At 39.6% G+C, this 21,495-nt stretch overlaps 1 protein-coding gene across 1 annotated transcript in view; it reads right to left on the reverse strand.

Moving 5' to 3' along the window:
* Positions 1 to 14,595, reverse strand: part of IGSF10 (immunoglobulin superfamily member 10) — a 50,052-nt gene extending 35,457 nt beyond the window's left edge. Inside the window, exons 1-3 of the mRNA XM_004755549.3 lie at positions 14,000 to 14,595; positions 12,153 to 12,347; positions 10,223 to 10,352 (exon numbers count right to left, since the gene is read on the reverse strand). Coding sequence (XP_004755606.1) covers positions 10,223 to 10,352; positions 12,153 to 12,346 — 324 coding nt within the window. The 5' untranslated portion in view covers position 12,347; positions 14,000 to 14,595. The remainder of the gene's footprint in view (positions 1 to 10,222; positions 10,353 to 12,152; positions 12,348 to 13,999) is intronic.
* Positions 14,596 to 21,495: the final 6,900 nt, after the last annotated feature.

The following is a 21,495-nucleotide window of genomic DNA, read 5'->3' on the forward strand; positions in this document are numbered from 1 at the left end:
GCAGAAAGAGAGGGGGAGGCAGGCTCCCTGCTGAGCAGAGAGCCCAATGCAGGGCTCGATCCCAGGACCCTGAGATCATGACCTGAGCTGAAGGCAGAGGCTTTAACCCACTGAGCCACCCAGGCACCCCTCTTTATAGAGTTATTAAACTTTGAATATAATACAGATAATCTTCACTTTTATTCTGTTGAATTTACTTAATTCATGTTATATCTCTTGTGTGTTTCAGTAAAAATTACTTAGAATAATGGTTGTTATTCTTTGATGTCTCATGAACTTTTCATGGGTAATCTAGATACAATTATCAAGTACAAATAGAAGAGACAAAAAGTTTTAAAAGTTTTCCAAATCTTTTTGGTACTTTGAAAACTTAAAGCTTTGCTAAGTGATGAGTGAGGGTGAACTCACTAAATATCTAGATCACTTCCTGATAAGATTTTAAAAAATGAAACATTAACTACTAAACAGGTTTATCTACTTTTGGCTTATTATTATAGAAAAACTAAAATATTTGGATGTTAGTGCCACATTGGAGTCTGGTGATTATTTTGGAAACATTATCAGAAGATAGTCCTCAAGCTTCACTGAAAGGGACCTTACCAAGTGCTTCTGACTTGGCATTGCTGCAAAACTACATGGGATTGGATGTACATCTTACTCACAGCCAAAGAAAGCTCCACCTGACATCTAGTCCTGTACAGTTGCTGGAGACCTCGGAATCAAACTGATAAGGAAGAGAGGTAGCTGACATTGAGGTAGATGGCTTCTGCCCCAAATGACAGATCAAAGTCTCATACTTTAACAAGAAACCCTTCTCCTCCTCCTTCTTGTCTGCACTCTGGCATTCCTGGAAAGATAATGCTATCATCCATTTCTCCCAGGCCATTGCTAAGGGCAATAACCTTTCAGACTGCTGGTTTTGTCAAAGATTTTTATCTGTCCATGATGCTAGAGATCTCCTGGTGCTCCTTCTAGGCAGTTCTTCTACATCCAATGTCATTGCAGACTACAATCATCAGCCACTCCTATCCCCTTAGAAATTTCTTACCGAGTTCAACTTTCATGTCCAGAATATCCAGTGCCTTTTTACCTTTCTCCAGTAAAAACTGTACTTGCCCATCAAACACAAATACTTGTGTTAATCTTAGTACATTTGCACCCCCATATTCCCATGGTTATTTAGATGATATCTGTTCTCACCAAGAGAACTTACCAGCAGCACCCATCTTTGCAAGACATTTAGAACAACACTCTATTTCAGGTTTAAGGTTTCTCTTCTTATATGCATTGAAAAACCTGACTGGCCCTTGGCTTGAACCAGTAAATGCAACAGTCCTTGTGAACAAATCCATTAATAATACCTCCCTAATGGTAATGGTCTATGTGCCAACAGCATTTGTCTTTGTCTGTGATGGTTATAATTCTTCTTGAGCCTAAAAATGTCTAGATGGCTGGCATACAGCTGGGCAATGCCTTCTAGGTTATCTGTGCCCCTAACTGTCCATAGACAGCTAAGATACTTCATCAATCAGCTCTCCTGTATTTATATCACTGAGTTAGAAAAGACCTACCAGGAGGCATTCATGATTCAGGGCCATACTTGCCTGGTTAAGAGTGAAAACAAATAAAGATATGATCAGGAACTTCTTTTTAACTACCGAAGTTATTGCAGATCCCATCACTAAGACCTACCCAACAAAGATTCTTAGGCTTTCTGGCCTACATAGTTCTTGGTGATAGGATAGCCCTTGACTATCTTTCAGCTGAGCAAGGAGATATCTGTGCTATGGCCAACACCACCTGCTCCATCTAAATTAACAATTCTGGGGAAAGTTAAAACTTAGTTACATAAAATCACTGACCAAGTCATTTGGCATACAAAGGAAACTCCTTCAGTGGGGGTTATTAAGAACTACTTGATTTTGATTCATTTGAGTCCTGTGGACCATGGCTCAGAAGTGCACTCTAAACGTTGGAAATGATCTTGCTTATAGTTATAATCTCCATGGTATAGTATATCCTCTTAAAAATTTTTAATTTATTTAGGTATGAGAGGGAGACGGCAATGGAGTAGGAGGACCCTAGGCTCTCTTCATCCACACATACAACTTGATAACTATAAAATCATCTTAAAACGCCCAGAAATTCATCTGAAGACTGGAAGAACAAACTCTACAACTAAAGGTAGAAAGTAGAGAGATGCAGCTTGGGAGAGAAATGGATTGTGGCTGCTGTGGTGGGGAGCTGCAGTCATGGAGAAGGGCAAAAGACAGACTAACACGCAAGGGGATGCATGGGGAAAATGAATGCCATAGCAATTGGCCTACAAAGTGAAAGGGCCCAAATTTTGTGAGCTCTTGGAAACAGCAGGGCTTTAAACCTGGAGTTTTAAGGGTTGTTATGTTCAGCTCTGGGAGAGATTGGAGGGCACTGAGGCTTCACTTGGAAAGAAGGCAGGGCAAAGAGCCCGCTGACATTTGCTGTAAAAACAGTGATCGGAAGATGCTTGGGGAGCAACTACAGGTGCATATCCAAGAGGTGCACTGTTCAGAGAGACTCCTCCAGGAACAAAGGAACTGGAAGGCTCTCTTTCCCTTCCCTGCAGCTCAGTAAAAGCACAGGGCCAAGCACCAGTGAAGCACCAAAACTCACTACCTAACTTGCTTACACCAAGCCCCACCTACCTGAGCTCCAGAACTGCCCTTCCCAGTCAAGCTTGCCTCTGTCTCAGTGCAGTAGGCTGCCTCCCTTAGAAGATCAGCCCAAACCCATGCTAACACCATGTCTCTTGACCTGAGAGTTTTGTGTATATTCAGTTCTGGTGGCAGCAGCAACAGGTCTCATTTCACAAGCAAACCAGAGCACACTTAGTTAAAACACACCACATTTTCTTTTTTTTTTTTTTTTTTAAGATTTTATTTATTTCTCTGACAGAGATTTTATTTATTTCTCTGACAGACAGAGACCACAAGCAGGCAGAGAGAGAGAGGTGGAAGCAGGCTCCCCACTGAGCAGAGACCCTGACGCAGGGCTCGATCCCAGGACCCTGGGATCATGACCTGAGCCGAAGGCAGGGGCTTTAACCCACTGAGCCACCCAGGCGCCCCTAAAACACACCACATTTAGGCCAGGGATCAACACTGCCAATAACAGACAGAGAGCCTCTGCAGTCAACTGGCCTGAAGGATAAAGCAGCCATGATACAATAGCAGAGCTCATGCAGCACACACTGAAGATAATCCTGGAGGGTCCAGGCCCTGGGAGACAGGTGGCATTATATTGCAGGGCACTACAGGAATTCTTCTTCATAAAGTGATTACCCGCAATAACAGGAGATATAGCTGACTTTCTTAACATAGAGAAACAGGCACAGAGACTTAGACAACATAAAAAGAAAAAAGAATTTGTCCCAAATGAAATAACAGGACAAGGACACTGCCAGAGTTCTAAGTAAAATGGATACAAGTAACATGCCTGATGGAGAATTTAAAGTAATGTTCATATGGATTCTCACTGGACTGAAGAAAAAGGTGGAGGACATCAGTGACACCATTAACACAGAAATAAGGAATAACATAGCACAGAGAAAGGACTCAGTAAACAAAATGAGAAACACACTTGATAGAATGAACAGCACACTGGAAGAAGCAGAGGAACAAACTAATGACCTAGAAGACAGAGTAATAGGAAGTAATCGAGCTAAACAAAAGAGAGTAACTAAAATTATGCAAAACAAAAATAGACTTAGGGAACTCAGTGACTCCATCAAATGTAGTAACATTTGTATTATAAAGTCCCAGAAGAAGAATAGACAAATGAGGGCAGAGAGTTTATTTAAAGGAATAATAGCTGAAAACTTCCCTAATCTCAGGAAGGAAACAGATATCCAGACCTAGGAAGCTCAGAGAACCCCCAACCAAACCAACAAGAGCAGATCCACACGAAGATATACTTTTATTAAAATGGAAAAATATATTGGGGCGCCTGGGTGGCTCAGTGGGTTAAGCCGCTGCGTTCGGCTCAGGTCATGATCTCAGGGTCCTGGGATCGAGTCCCGCATCGGGCTCTCTGCTCAGTGGGGAGCCTGCTTCCTCCTCTCTTTCTCTCTGCCTGCCTCTCTGCCTGCTTGTGATCTCTCTCTGTCAAATAAATAAAATCTTAAAAAAAAAAAATAAAATGGAAAAATATATTGATAAAAAAATTTAAAAGCAGCAAAAGAAGACAGTTACATACAAAGGGCTCCCCCGCCCCCCGCAATAAGGCTATCAGCAGATTTTTAAGCAGAAACCTTCCAAGCTAGAAAGGAGTAGCATGTATTCAAAGTGCTGAATAGGAAAAACCTGTAGCCAAGAATGCTCTGTCCAGCAAGGCTATCTTTTATAATAGAAGAAGAGATAGTTTCCCCAACAAAACCTAAAGAAGTTCATGAGCATTAAACTAGTTTTGCAAGAAATATTAAAGGGAATGCTTTGAGTGGAAAGGAAAGACCAAAAATGACAGTATGAAGATAGGAAGCAAAAATGCAGTAAAAATGAATATTTATATGAAAAACCAGTCAAAGAACTTGCAAAATAAAAGGCTATAAAGTATGCTATCATATACCTAAAACACAGGGACCAGAGGAGTAAATGGGTTCAGACTTAAAAGATCACCAACTTAATACAGACTATTATATCTAGAATATGTTATATACAAATCTAATAGTAATCACAAATCAAATTACCACTAATACATATGCAAAGAATTAATAGAAAGAAATCCAAAAATCTCACTAAAGAAAATGAGCAAATCATGAAAGAGAGGATTAGAGAAAATTTTCAGAAACAAGAGATACATATTACTTGTTTATTACATAACAAGTAATAAAATGGCAATAAATACATATCTCTCAATAATCATTTTAATGTAAATGGACTGAACACTAATCAGAAGATACTGGGTGACAGAATAGATTAAAAAAAAAAAAAAAAGACCCAGTATATGCCACCTACAAGAGACTCATTTTAGACCTAAAAACAGCTGCAGATTGCAAATGAGGGGATGAAGACCATTAATCATGCAAATGACTGTCAAAAGAGATCTGGAGGGTCCCCTGGGTGGCTCAGTTGTTAAGTATCTGCTGTTGGCTCAGGTTATAATCCTGGGGTCCTGGGATCAAACCCCGTATCAGGCTCCCTGATGGACTGCCTGCTTCTCCCTTGCCCACTCTCCCTGCTTGTGCTCTCTCACTCTCTGTAAATAAGTAATGAAAATCTTAAAAAAAAAAAAAAAAAAAAGAGAAAGAAAAAGAAAAGAAATCCGTAGTAGCAATACTTATATCAGACAAAATAGGCTTTAAAACAAAGACTATGGGGGAGGGCGCCTGGTTGGCTTAGTCATTAAGCGTCTGCCTTAGAGTCCTGGGATCGAGCCCCACATCGGGTTTCCTGCTTCTCCCTCTCCCACTCCCCCTGCTTGTATTCCCTCTCTCACTGTGTCTCTCTCTTTTTTTAAATAAAATCTTAAAAAAAAAAAAAAAGACTGTAACAAGAGACAGAGAAGAATCCTATGTAATAATAATGGCAACAATCCAACATGGACATAAAACAATTGTAAATATTTATGCACCCAACATGGGAGGACCCAAATACATAAAACAGTTAATAATGAAGGAACGGATCCAAAACAATACAGTAATAGTAGGTACTTTAACACTGCATTTACATCAATGGACAGATGATCTAAACAGAAAATCAACAAGGAAACAATGGCTTTGAATGACACACTGGACCAGATGGACTTTTTTTTTTTTTTAAGATTTTATTTATTTATTTGACAGAGAGAGAAATCACAAGTAGGCGGAGAGTCAGGCAGAGAGAGAGAGAAGCAGGCTCCCACTGAGCAAAGAGCCCGATGCGGGGCTCGATCCCAGGACACTGAGATCATGACCTGAGCCGAAGGCAGAGGCTTAATCCACTGAGCCACCCAGGCGCCCCTGGACCAGATGGACTTAACAGATATATTTAGAACATTCTCTCCTTCAATAGCAGAATACACATTCTTTTCAAATGCACATGAAGGATTCTCCAAAACAGAATATGTATCAGGCCACAAAATCAGCCTCAACAAATATAAAAAGACTGAATCATACCATGTACCTTTTCTGGCCACAACCCTATGAAACTAGAGGTCAACCACAAGAAAAAATCTGGGATGAGCACAAATACATGGAGGTCAAATAACGTGCTACTGAACAATGAATGGGTCAGGAAATCAAGAAATAAATAAGTACATGGAAACAAATGAAAGTGAAAACACAATGGTCTAAAACCTTTGGGATGTGGTAAACACAGTTCTGAGAGGAAAGTTAATAGCAATACAGTCATAACTCAAGAAGAAAAATCTCATATAAACAACCTAATCTTACGACTAAAGGAGCTACAAAAAGGACAACAAGCAAAACTGAAAACCAGCGGAAGAAAGGAAATAACAAAGATTAGAGCAGAAATAAATGATATAGGAACTAAAAAAACAATAGTACAGATACCACAAAACCAGGAGCTGCTGCTTTGCAAAAAATCAATAAAACTGATAAACCTCTAGCCAGACTTATTAAAAAGAAAAGAGAAAGGACCCAAATAAATAAAATCACAGATGAGAGAGGAGAAAATAAGCACCAATACACAGAAATACAATTATTAGAGAATATTAAGAAACACTATATGCCAACAAATTAGACAACTCAGAAGAAATGTATCAATTCCTGGAAACATAGAACCTACCAAAACTGAAACAGGAAGACACAGGAAACTTGAACAGATCAATAACCAGCAAAGAAATTGAATCAGTAATCTAAAAGCTCCCAATAAACAGAAGTTCAGAACCAGATAGATAGCTTCACAGGTGAATTCTACCAAACATTTAATGAAAGGTTAATACCTACTGTTTTCAAACTACTCCAAAAAATAGAAAAAGTAGGAAAACTTCCAAATTCATTCTATGAGGCCAGCATTACCCTGATACTAAAACCAGATAAAGACATCACAAAAAAAGAGAACTAGAGACCAGTATCTCTGATGAACGCAGATGCATAAATCCTCAACAAAACACTAGCAAATCAAATCCAGCAATACACTAAAAAAATCACTCACACTGATGCAGTGGGATTTACTCCTGGGTTTCAAGAGTGGTTCAATATTTGCAAATCTATCAACATGATACATTACATCATCAGGAGAAAGGATAAGACCATATGATCATTTCAATAGATGCGAAAAAGCATTTGACAAAGTACAACATGCATTCATGATAAAAAAAACCCTCTACAAAGTACTTTTGGAGGGAACATACTTAAATGTAATTAGGCCATATATGAAAACCCATAACCGACATTATCCTTAGTGGGCAAAAATGGACAGCCCTTTCCCTAAGGTCAGGAACAAGACATGGATGTCTAGTCTCAATATTTTATATAACACAGTACTGGAAGTCCTAGCCACAGCACTCAGATAACAAAAAGAAATAAAAGGCATCCAAATTGGTAAGTGAAGCGAAATGTTTACTATTTACAGATGACATCATTCTACATAGAGAGAACCTGAAAGACTCCACCAAAACTGTTAAAACTGATAAATGAATTCAGTAAAGTCACAGGATATAAAATCAGTACACAGGAATCTGTTGCATTACTCTACACCTATAATAAAGCAGAAGAGAAATTAAGAAAATAATCCCTTTTACAATTGCACCAAAAACAGTAAGATAGGTAGGAATAAGCCTAACCAAAGAACTGAAAAACCTATACTCTGAAAATTGTAAAACATTAATGAAGAAATGGAAGAGGACACAAAGAAGTGGAATGACATTTTATGTTCAGGGTTTGGAAGAACAAATGTTATTAGAATGACCATACTCTCCAAAGCAATCTACACATTTAATGCAATCCTTATCAACATACCAACAACATTTTTCACAGAGTTAGAATAAACAATCCTAAGATTTGAGTAGAACCACAATAGACCCCAAATAATGAAAGCAGTCTTGAAAATGGAAAGCAAAGCTGGAGGCACTGGAATTCTGAACTTCAAGTAATATTATAAAGCTATAGCAATCAAAACAGTATGGTACTGGCACAAAAAACAGACACAAAGATCAATAGAACAGAATAGAAGCCCTGGAAATAAGCCCAGTTATATGGTCAGTTAATCTTCCACAAAGCGGGAAAGAATATCCAGTGGGAAAAGGACAGTCTCTTCAACAAATGAGGTTGGGAAAACTGGACAGTCACAGACAAAAGAATGAAACTGGATGACTTTCTTACACCATAGACAAAAATAAATTCAAAATGGATTAAAGACCTAAATGAGAGACCTGAAACCATAAAAATCCTAGAAGAGAGCAGAGGCAGGAATTTCCTCTGACATCAGCCCTAGCACTTTTTTGTAGGTATGTCCCCTGAGTAAAGGAAACAAAAGCCAAAATGAGGACTTGGGACTTCATCAAGATAAAAAGATTCTTCACAGTAAAGAAACCATCAACAAAACTAAAAGGCAAAACTTATGGCATGGGAGAACATATTTGCAAATGACATATTCTGTAAACGTTAGTATCCAAAACATACAAAGAACTCACAAAACTCAACACCCCCAAAACATAATCCAATTAAAAAACAGTTCTCTTTCAGGGAAGACATCCAGATGGCCAACAGACATGAAAAGATGTTCAACTTTACTTATTATCAGGGAAATGCAAATCCAAACCACAATGAGGGATCACCTCACACCTGTTGGAATGGCTAAAATTAACAACACAGGAAACAACAGCTGTTGGTAAGGTTGTTAGGGATAGGGAGCTCCTGTGCACTGTTGGTGGGCATACAAAAAGTGCAGCAACTGGAAAGCAGTATGGAGATGCCTCAAGAAATTAAAAATAGAACTACCATACAATCCAGAAATTCCACTTCTGCATACTTATCTGGACAAAATGAATACACTAATTCAAAAAGATATATGCACCCATATGTTTACTGCAGCATTATTTACAATAGCCAAGATATGGAAGCTACTTAAGTGTCCATCGATAGATAAAAGAGATGTATATGTGTATATGTGTATATATGTATATGTATATGTGTGTCTGCACACACATGAATATTATTTGGTCATAAAAAAGAATAAAATCTTGCCATTTATGACAACATGGATGGAAGAAATGATAGTATTCTAAATGAAATAAGTCAGAGAAAGGCAAGTACCATAAAATTTCACTTATTTGTGGACTCCAAAAAGCAAAAAAGATACAGACAGACTCATAGGTACAGAGAACAGTCTGATGGTTGCTGGGAGGCGGGGGAAGAGATGGGCAAAATAAGGTAAGGCGATTGAAAGTTACAAGCTTACAGCTATAAAATAAATGAGACATAGGAATGTGATGTCCAGCATAGGAAATACAGTTAACAATACTGTAACAACATTCTACCATGACCAATGGTAGCTAGATTTATCATAGTAATCACTTCCTAATGTATATAAATGTTGAAGCACTTATATTGTGCACCTGAAGCCAGTATAATATTATATGTCAAATATACATTGATAAAAAAATTAAAAAAATAAATCAGATATGGTTGTGTCTCTCTTGAACAATTTTTTTATGTATTTAAAAAATTTGATAGACATCTTGAATTGTGAGTTAGCTTTTCAAAATCTTTAAGTCCTACATATGTATCAGACATACTGATCTTTCTGTGTATTTTCCCCCATAATCCCCTTTTCTATTATCTCTAGATGTGTTTTATCTTTACTTTCTCACTTACTAGAGTAGTAATTCTTGTCATATTTGGTGTATTCTTAGAAGTCCCCACAACTTTTCAAAATTTTTTGAACAAGACAAGGTATAAATAAAGTAAAAAGTTAAAAAGTATATTTATGTGTACAAAGCTAACTTCTGTCTAAAACAAGTCCCAGATGAACAAGACTAGAAGTAGCCTTTCTGCATTAAGTTTTAAAGGCGCAGTAATCCCTGGGTATTGAAATTTTTTTTTTTTCCTATTAGCCCAGATCTGAGAAAATGCCTCAGAATTTTCTTATTATCCTAATTTCCACAAACAATTGCTTTAAAGAGAAATCAGTCTCGGACATCCTCCTTGATGTCTCCCTCCAATGCACAGAATGTTGATTTTTGGGTTCCACTGGAATGGTCATCTTGCCTCTTGAACCTGCACTTTCCCCGTCCCTTGTCTTACCTGCAAGGCCTGCAGATCCGAGAAGGTCTTAGCCGGGATTGTATGAATGCCATTGCTGTGTAGCATTAACAACTCCAATTTGTTCAGGCCGGAAAAATCTGTTTCTGTCAATCTAACCAAGCTGTTGTACCTGAAATTAAAACAGCTATAAGGTATAAGCTACACCTATCAGCTGTGGTTCAGCTGTCAAAACAAAAGTGCACACACACATGTCCACACACAAAACCCAATATCTCCCTTTTTATATTTTATTTTGTTTGAGAAAGAGAGAGAGAGCATGTGATGGGGGCAGAGGGAGAGGGAGAAGCAGGCTCCCTGCGAGGGAGCCTGAGATGGGGCTTGATCTCAGGCTCCTGGGGTCATGACCTGAGCCAAAGGCAGAATCTTAATGGACTGAGCCACCCAGGTCCCCAGTACCTCCCTTTTTATAACCTGTGCTTGAAGGAGAAAATCAAATGCTTGGCATAAATTGAGATTCATCAGATGCCACAGAAGGCCCACCCACTCCCCATCGGGTTCCATGCCCAAACTGCCCTGCCCAGGATATAACACATCCCTCCTCATTTCCCACCCTTTCTGCATGCATAGTTCGTTCAGCTTGGGATGCCGCTAGCTCCGTCTCTCTCTACTTGTGACTCCCGGTCAGGCCCAGCCCCTTCTTTGAGGACATGCCCCCATCCCTTGCTTTCCCAGGTAGAATTTCTCACTATAAAGTAGAAGTTGAACAATCTGGACTCTCAGGGTGCCTGGGTGGCTCCGTGGGTTAAGCCTCTGCCTTCAGCTCAGGTCATGATCCCAGGGTCCTGGGATAGAGCTCCACATCAGGCTCTCTGCTCAGCAGGGAGCCTGTTTTTTTCCCCCTCTCTCTCTGCCTGCCTCTCTGCCTACTTGTGATCTCTCTGTCAAATAAATAAATAAAATATTAAAAAAAAGAAAATAAAAGGAAAAAAAAGAAATCTGGACTCTTAACCAAAGAGTTTGGTCAAATAATTTGGCTAGGATTATGAACCTAGGCCTTGGTAGTGGATGAACCCTGGGTAAAATCAGCAATCTTTTTAAGCCTCCATTTCTTCATCTATAAAGTGCAAATAATAGAAGCGACTTAAAAGGTGTTCTGAGGATTGAGTGAATGTGTGGAGAGTGCCCTGCTCAGTGCCTGATGGCAGTAAGGGCACAGTCAGTGTTACCTATTATCATTATTAGTGAGTGTTCCAAGGAACTTTGCATGCTCTTTGAAGGTTCTTACTACTTATTGTGCATCTGTTTTCTCCCTTTCACTGTAGCTTCTAGACGTAAATAGTTCATCTTGTTCCTTATTGTATCCCTGGCATATAGTAGGTTCTTCCTATTTTCAGACACATGATGTTATATTGGACTGCACATGTGTATACACACACACACATCACAGTTTTTCACGAACCTTAAAATAGAATCACCTTTAGCAGATTTAATTAGGTTTACATTTTTTAAAGAATTTTAAGTTTTAAATAAGAATTTTAAATAAGTCACTTTGCATGAAAAGAAGTCCAAGGGCCTTCTTAAAGGGTCTAACCAACTTTTCATATGTATCTTTTATATATGGGAGGACATTTCCAGTGTCATTATCGCCTCCTGATAGGCCACAACTCTAATTCTTAACAGATGCTATTTTCCAGTAAAAAGGTAGCCAGCATGAAGTTCTTCTATAATCTTGGGCCTCTCATCCTATCAAGAGTGATTTCAGGTTCTAGAACTTTCTCCTAGTAAAAGCTTACCAGGAAAATGTTGCTTATGGTCCCTCACAAACTTAAGATCTTCATATGCTTATTTTAGAAGAGAAATAGCATTTTGGTTCATCTCCTAAAGTTACAAGTTTTGTTTGATATTTTGGGCATGAAGCATCAGTGTGATGTCTGCTTGAGAAGGGCACAAGACAAGGGGCCCCACGCACCCTAAATTAATACGTTCCACATTGGGTGAGATGCTGTCTGGGATGGAGGTCAGGTACCGAAACGTGCAGTGCACCTCAGTGGGCACGTAGCAAGCACAGCGACGAGGACAGGCATTGCCCCCGCGGCTGGCCACCAGGCATGTCACGGAGAAAGAGACCAGCAAGCAGGTGATTCCTCTGCCTTTAGCCTTCATCCTGGGGGGGGAAAAATCACACCTCAGAGTTGTAGGTATGGTTTGAGCAAAATTCCAGTACAAACTCAAAGTCTGTTATCTGGGAAAGCTTTCTGAAAGGTCATAAGTGGCTAACTTCATTCATTCACAACTTGTATGGTAAAACTTACTCTTTGCAAAACTTTGTGATCAAGTGAAATATTTACTGTGAAAATTCCTTTACAGCTTCTCACTTCTTAGTGAAAACAAAAATGCCTATGACTTAGAAAATCAGTAAAAAGGGGATGCCTGGGTGGCTCAGTTGGTTGGGCAGCTGCCTTCGGCTCAGGTCATGATCTCAGGGTCCTGGGGTCAAGTCCCGCATCGGGCTCCTTGCTCCACGGGGAGCCTGCTTCTCCCTCTGCCTCTGCCTGCCACTCTGCCTGCCTGTGCTCTCTCCATCTCTCTGACAAATAAATAAAATCTTAAAAAAAAAAAAGTCAGCAAAAAGAGAAAAGAGAGACCATAATGAAGGTATTATGCCAATGGAAATACCGAAGGCCTAGTTTCCTGTTTACCCATTAGTTTTTTTTAGACCAACTTTTAAAATACTGATTATAGAACGAATCTGTGTGCATCATAGAAAGTTTGGAAGCTGTAAATAAGTAGAAGAAAATCACTCATATTCCTACAACCCACATATTAACATTTTGCTGTATTCCTTCACCTTTCATAGGTGGTGTATGTTTCTGTGTATATGTGTGTATATATGTGACCAAACGAAATTTGTAACACACTTTATTCATTGAGTGCATAATGTCTGTTTTTTGCTTTATTAAACCTTCTTCAAAAACATTTTTAAGAGCTGTAATACTCCACTGGAAGGGTGAATAAATCTCAGACATGTCCTTTAGTCCTTGCCAAAAAAGACACGTTGCACGCTTCACTGCCATGAAATAACCACAAGCCACGGTAGCTCCTCCCGCACCTCCTCCCCCTCCTCCTCTAACTCCTCCACTACCTCTTCCTCCTGCTCCTCCACTACCTCCTCCTCTTCCACCTCCTTTCTGCCACGGGAGTCACGGAGCATCATAAGGGAAGAAATATGCTCAGCTTCTTGGAAAAACAAAATTAGCCATATGTGGGGCAAGCTCAAGGATCCAAACCTAATTTTCCCTTGAAATTCAGAATATACAAGGATTGCAATAAAAATTTATTGTGTTTTTCTAAGAAAAGTGACCTTCATAATTTATAAATCTCAACATTCCTTGGGGTAGAATGGTTTCTTTGGGATTATACCAGCAACAATCTTTTAGCTATAAACAATGCTAAAAATAGATGCAGAGTTGCTAGTCTTCATATACATAAAGATAGCGGAATTATTATCGGAATTTAGTCCAAACCAAAATTTAACATAGGATTAATCACATGACTTTTGTCATTATAACCATCTGATTACAAAAATTTTAAGTGAACACATGATTGAAGACAGCATTTCCACCTTCCATCATTATTTAAGCAAAAAACCAAATGGTGGGACAAAGGAAATTCATTCAGCTAAAAAACAAAAGTTCTGGGTTATGCCCACATAAGAGTCATTTAAAAGAATCACAACTCTACAAGAACATATGGACAGTGCATTCCTACAAATTTAAACCTGAAAAATGTATATAACAAAATAGAAATTAACAGTACCTGAGCTCTTCTTTACTGGTTCTGAATCCTCTCCTGAGCCAAGCAGAGATAGAAAATCTTACCAGTGAGTGAAAAACTGTATCCAAAGCCAAGTGAGGAAAAGTTCTCTGCTCCCCAAAGGAGCAAATGGCTTAGTCTTTCGGCTTGCAGCTCAGGAGTGATACTCTGGAGAGAGACTTGGAGGGCGTCCACAGCTTCAGTCAACTCTAGCCCGTGTGCGCCCACATTAAGCCAAAAGAAGGGTTCCTGTATTATAATTGTTACAGAAACAAAAGACAAAGTGGAAGTTTTAAAATTTCCTTTCTCTTCCCTCAACAGTGTGCTTTAAAACCTCCCTAAAGTTGTCATTGAAATATAACTATTAATATCACTCCATTTTTTCCTCCCAGGTTCCAGGAGTTTATTTTTGGACATCTCTGCCTTAGATGCCCACAATAAGAGTCTCCCGCTACTGAATTAATCTTTGCATCTCGTGCCTGGCATCAGTCACTGAAGAGATGACTTGCTCCTGCTTGCTATAATGGCCCTTCGCTCTCCGATACGTCCTTTCTGTGCACTCGCCCCAGCTGCCTCCTGCTGCGGGACTCACTGCGTTCCCACGCCGAGCCCCTAATCCCTCGAGCGTCCTGTCCGTCCCCTGCCAGGAGTGGATTGGCGGAGCAGCTCACCTCTTTGCCCAGGTGACCAATGGGCTCACGCCGTCGCGGTGTCCCAAGCTCAGCCGCGGGGTCTCAGGACCTTCCAGAGCCGAGGAGGGAAGGTGGGGGCGGGGACCGGGGTGACGTTGAATTATGTGTCTGGGGACTCCGCCGGGATTCTGCGGCACAGGCAAAATAAACGACCACCAAGCTCCTCTTTATTTTTGAGAGCGCACGGGACGCCTCGTTGCCTTCCATCTCATTTCCTCCTTGACTTCTAATGCCCGGGCAAACGGGAGCAGGTGGGCAGGACAGTTTCAGTGCATGGACGTCCGTGCCAACGTCACCTCCTTCACCTGTTGACAGGCGGGATTGGGGCTTTTGAAGTTCGGCTGAGTTCCCACTATCTGTACTCCCGGAAGTTCTGCTCCAAGGCTGAGAGTTGGCGAGGATAACCTGTGATACCTGCAGTTTGCATCTCCGGTCTGCCCCATTTGGAGAAAGTCTCTTGTGAGAAGGGTCACACTAGAGAACTGGGTTTAAATGGAGTTGTTTGCTGGGGTTGTGTCCCCCCTCTGTCATCTTCACCCTCACTGTCCAGGAATTGCCCCGAGACGGAGACCTTGTTTCATAGCTCCTGCGACTGTAAACAGAGCTCCCAATGTTTTGACTCATAAACACTGAATTAATGTAACTAAAATGACCTTGTTTCACTCTCTTGGTTATACTGTATGGAAGTTATTGGTGGGAATTTGAAATGAGGACTTCAGAACGGTGGGACTCAGGGGCAAACAACATCAACCTCGCCGGGGGCCTTGTTAAAAATAATGAATTCTCAGACTCCATCCCAGAACCACAGCTCAATCAGAAATTGTAGGGATGGGACCTTGGAGTCTGTGTGTTAACAAGCTTTCCAGATGATTCCCATGTAGCTAAATTTTGGGAACTGCTAGTTTAGGGAAATAACTTCCTAGAATGATAACAGCTTATTCTGGGGGTTTTACTCTGTGACAAGAACTATTATAAGCATTTTACAAATATCGGCTCATTTAAACCTCAGGACACCACCAATAAACAAAAAGAAAATAGGCATGTTATTTCCATTTTGAGGCACATAAAGAAAAGCGACTTGCTCCAGGTCACTCCAGCTTTTAAGCAGAGAACCTAAAGTTGATTCAAACGCAGGCAGCCTGGCACTATAGCCTTCCCGGTTAACCACAGACCCATGGCTGCCTGACTCAGCCAAATGCCAGGAATGTTCCATATCCAAGGGATAAGCATTCAAATGATTTATAGTTAGTAATAAGTTGGTAACCAGGGTGAAATTACAGAATCAGAGACTCACAAGTAACTCTAGAAGCATGTGTGATATGAACATGGTCTTTAGTTCCTTAGAGCTGACATGGTTCTTTAAGTTAAAAATTCATGTGTGAGGTTCAAACTTGGATGATTACTTTGGAAATATGGCATCTTTGTGGATTCTTGGAATCAACAGTTTTTCTTCTAAAGCTCCTTGATGACAACCTTGTGGGCATAGTCAATTTCTAACCAAACTCTGGACTCTCAGACCCCCACTAAGGTGAACCACAGGAGGAGGACTGTGACATGTTCTATTCCTATTTTTCCCAGGGTGGTATCCCCGGGGGTCTTTTTTTTTTTTGTGCCATCAGTTTTGAAAATAACCATTTAGGAATATTTGCTTGTTTTAAGACTTTTTATGAGGGAAATTTCTACAACTGTTTTATTTCTACAAATGCTTTATATGTGTTGCATAATTCTCAAATATTCTCAAGGGATAGATGCTATAAGTATACCCATTTTTCAGATGATATTCTGAGGATAAAATATGTTAAATGATTCAGATCCAGAATACAATACTGAGTGACTTTTAACGGCAAGGGGCCTTTTTTTTTTTTTAAGATTTTATTTGAGAGTGAGTGTGTGTGTGTGTGTGTGTGTGTGTGTGTATGCGTGCGCGCATGCAGGCGCTGCACACATGCACAGAGGGAGGGGGAGGGAGTAGGGGAGAAAAGTGACTGGGGTGGGGAGAGAGGGAGGGAGAAAGTGGAGAGGGAGGAAGGAAGGGGAAGGGAGCAGGGACCCTGATGAGGGGATGAGTCCCAGGAACCTGATGTGGGGATGAGTTCGAGGACCCTGACGATTGTGACCTGAGCCAAAGTTAGATGCTTAACCAACTGAGCCACCCAGGTGCCCCCAAGTCCTAGATTTTTAAACTCATTCATATGCATGTCAAAAGATAAAAAGATGTCAGATTGTTATGTACCTTTTAATCAGGCACAATCATTACTGGCTCCTACCCTTATAATTTTCATATTTTTGATAAGATTTTATTTATGGGGCGCCTGGGTGGCTCAGTGGGTTAAGCCACTGCCTTTGGCTCAGGTCATGATCTCAGGGTCCTCGGATCGAGGCCCGCATCGGGCTCTCTGCTCAGTGGGGAGCCTGCTTCTTCCTCTCTCTCTGCCTGCCTCTCTGCCTGCTTGTGATCTCTCTCTGTCAAATACATAAATAAAATCTTTTTTTTTTAAATATTTTATTTATGTATTTGACAGAGAGAGATCACAAGCAGGCAGAGAGGCAGGCAGGGGTGGGGGGAAGCAGGCTCTCTGCTGAGCAGAGAGCCCGATGTGGGGCTCGATCTCAGGACCCTGAGATCATGACCTGAGCCGAAGGCAGAGGCTTAACCCACTGAGCCACCCTGGCACCCCTATAATTTTCATATTAATTAATCAATCAAATAATCTAGTCATCCACTTAGTGATTTCAACAGCGCATAAGTAGACCTAAAATCCTGGTCACTCCCTTTACGAAGTTACAGTCTAGTGGGGCAGGGGATAAGTGCCATGAAAACAAATACTGCAGGTTATAGAAAGAAATCAACTAGTGTCAACCTTGCTTGAATACAATTGTATTTCAGCCAACCCAAGTCAAACTGGATGGCCCTAAAACACTTATATATCAATGAATTATTAGTATTCCAGACCCTTAGTCCTTTAGTCATTCATAACACCATGTATGAGTACAATTTTGGAAGACAGAGATAATTTGAAGCCAAGGCATCTTGGTCTTGAGAATCCATAGACTCCAGATTATAGGAACAACTTAGGAAGCAATTAATATAGTCCACCCTCAAGATGACAAAGTATTGGTTATAAAGATAAAGAAAGATGTTACAGAGAAAGCAGCATTTGGGAACCAGAATTGTTAAGAATGTATTCAGAGAATAAAAGAAAAAAGGAATGATGGATCAATCTTGTATTTTTGATTGATGACATCCAAGGATCCTGGGAAATCCAGGGCTAGCACAGAAAAAAGTTAAACCCTACATATTTGCAGAACTGAAGGAAGACCAAGGCAAGCAAGCAGCACAATAATGATGAAGTAAGTAGCCATAGTTGTCATTATTTTAGAAATAGAGGTCTGTAGGTCAGCCCCACTGACGTAACTATCACACTCTGATCATCATAAATGCTACACATAGCTTTTGTAACAGGTACTGCATTAAAGGACATGATTGGTGAACATTTACATTATTCATCACAATTTCTTAAGCCTGGGTAGGAGATACATTTAAGAGACCTGGGAACACCTCTTGTTTCTTTGAGATGAAATCTCAGAGGTTGGCCAAAGGTGAATGTGCATGTGTGGAAAATGGTGGTACATTGTAGGAAGAATTTCATGAGCATTTTCTCAGAGCACACAGAGTATGACTAGAGCTATAAGCCCATGATGAGAACTCAACTGCACTACAGTTAACTTCACTAATCACCCTGGAAGTTGGTTTTAGAAGAGAACAATTTTGAGGTGGTTTCTGAGGTTGGTCACTGGGAAGGGGAATGAAAGAATTCTGAACCATAATTATGGGTGGAACATAACAGTGTTTGTTTAGGCCACTGGCTGCAGAATGAAGCTTTACATTTCACTGAGGTATTCTGAGGTACCGAGTTTTGGAGTAAGATACTTTCATTATACCTGACATACATGGTTGGAATTTTGAATAGGCTAAGGTCTAGAGAATCACATCCTTGTCAGATGATGCCTTAAAAATTATTTTTTAAAGCTAACAGCTATCCTGTTGACCATTTAAATCTCTCCCTATTCTTCTTTTTATCTCAGTTTGTGTCTTTGATTAATTCTCTATTTTATTAGATCTTACCCATTCTTCACTGATACCAAAATACAATGATTTTCCAATTCCAATCTTTCTGATGGCAAAGTAAGAAAGCCTCGTTATTTCATACAAACCTTATATGCCTCATATCATTTATTTTTCTATAGAATTGCATTTTCAAGTACATTACAGAATAAAGTACAGATAGAGTAAGTGAAGGGGTTTCTTAGGAGGTCAGGTATCTTAGATTTTTTAGGACTTGTTTTACATGCATCGTAATTCACAAAAATATCCTTTTTTCTCCTCATTATTTTAAGTCAGTATGGTTGTAAAATATATGAGACACCCTTCTCTTAAATAAGCTATAGAAATGCTAGGAAATTGTGAAAGAATGAAGATTTTTGTGGAAATATTCAATAAACAAAAATTCTGAAGACCATCAATCATCACAGAAAAGTCACTTTTTAAAATCTTCCTCCAGTCACGGTTTTAATTAGTGTGCTCTGAGGACAGCCATGGAACATTGTAGAGGAAAGTATATGGGTTTAGCATAGGGCCAGCAAATTTTTCTACAAAGGGTCAGAGTATGAATATGCTAGACTTTGCGGGCTAAAAGGTCTCTATCACAAGTATTATATCCTCTCAATGTAGTGAAAGAATAATGGACAATATGTACATGAATCAGCATGGCTGCATTCCAAAAAACTTTATTTAAAGACACTAAAATTTTAATTTTATGTAATTTTAATGTATTACAGAATATTACTCTTTGTTTTTAACATTTAAAAATACTGAAAAATTCCTAGCTCACAGACCATACAAAGACTCAATTTGCCTATAGTTTTGCCTACTGTTCCTCCAAAGCTAAGCATTCCCACTGTGTCATGGGAGACATGATCTGCACAGTGGCATTCATCATAATGTGGCATGTCACATTAAATTTGATCTAGCATATCTATACAAAAGGGAAGAGTTTGAAGGTTTTCTTTCACTTCAAAATCTAGAATTAAATGGCCAAATGTGATTTAAGAGATTTATCTTCAGTAGTGAAAAGTCACTTTCTGGATGGATTGTAGCAATTTTGTAATTTGGAGTTTCTTTGGGCAGTATTCTCTCAGAATCTTGCCAGAATAGAACAGTGACATATTCCAGCATTGTCAAGATTTTGATATAGTGCTTAAAATATGCCTAACTAGACATATAATTTAAAACTCTGTAGTCTACAAATAAATGCCCTTTTCCTTCTTCTTGAAATTCTATATTTAGAAAAGAGAATTTACTTCCAGCAAGAGAAGACTAAATCAAATTCTAGTAATCTATAAGAATAGATGATTTTGCATTGGAAAAGAATGAAAAATCCTAAAAGAAAAAAACACAGCCAAAATCCATCCTTAGGGACTTAAAAAAGAGTGTGATACAGGAGATATGGGAGTTTAAGCAATAGCATGAGGTCATGAAGAAGCTTTGGATGAGATAATGTAAAGGCCCTCCATATAAATTAAATTGATGAATGCTCAAGGAACATGAGCCTAAACCAAAAATTTCACAAGAAAGATCAAATATTAAAATAAAGATTTAAAAAAAATTTCTTTTCAGCATAACAGTATTCATTGTTTTTGCACCACACCCAGTGTTCCATGCAATACGTGCCCTCCCCAATACCCACCACCTGGTTCCCCCAACCTCCCACTCCCCGCCCCTTCAAAACCCTCAGGTTGTTTTTCAGGGTCCATAGTCTCTCATGGTTCACCTCCCTTTCCAATTTCCCTCAGCTCCCTTCTCCTCTCCATCTCCCCATGTCCTCCATGCTATTTGTTATGCTCCACAAATAAGTGAAACCATATGATAATTGACTCTCTCTGCTTGACTTATTTCACTTAGCATAATCTCTTCCAGTCCCATCTATGTTGCTACAAAAGTTGGGTATTCATCCTTTCTGATGAATCTCCATAGTGTATATGGACCACATCTTCCTTATCCATTTGTCCATTGAAGGGCATCTTGGTTCTTTCCACAGTTTGGCGACCGTGGCCATTGCTGCTATAAACATTGGGGTACAGATGGCTCTTCTTTTCACCATATCTGTATCTTTGGGGTAAATACCCAGTCGTGCAATTGCAGGGTCATAGGGAGGCTCTATTTTTAATTTCTTAAGGAATCTCCACCCTGTTCTCCAAAGTGAATGCACCAACTTGCAGTCCCACCAACAGTGTAAGAGGGTTTGCCTTTCTCTACATCCTCTCCAACACATGTTGTTTCCTGTCTTGCTAATTTTGGCCATTCTAACTGATATAAGGTGGTATCTCAATGTGGTTTTAATTTGAATCTTCCTGATGGCTAGTGATGATGAACATTTTTTCATGTGTCTGATAGCCATTTGTATGTCTTCATTGGAGAAGTGTCTGTTTATATCTTCTGCCTATTTTTTGATATGATTATCTGTTTTGTGTGTGTTGAGTTTGAGGAGTTCTTTATAGATCCTCGATATCAGCCACAGCAAATTATTTCAAGATATGTCTCCAAAGGCAAAGAAAACAAAAGCGAAATTAACTTTTGGGACTTCGTCAAGATCAAAAGCTTCTACACAGCAAAGGAAACAGTCAAGATAACAAAGAGGCAACCCACGGAATGGGAGAAGATATTTGCAAATGACAGTACAGACAAAATACAGATATTTTAATTAGTTATAATTTCCCAAAACCTGAGCTCTTAGACAAATCATTTTA

Source organism: Mustela putorius, unplaced genomic scaffold, assembly GCF_011764305.1.
Source record: "Mustela putorius furo isolate JIRA1106 unplaced genomic scaffold, ASM1176430v1.1 tig00003834_pilon_pilon_pilon, whole genome shotgun sequence".
In the NCBI taxonomy this organism is placed as follows: domain Eukaryota; kingdom Metazoa; phylum Chordata; class Mammalia; order Carnivora; family Mustelidae; genus Mustela; species Mustela putorius.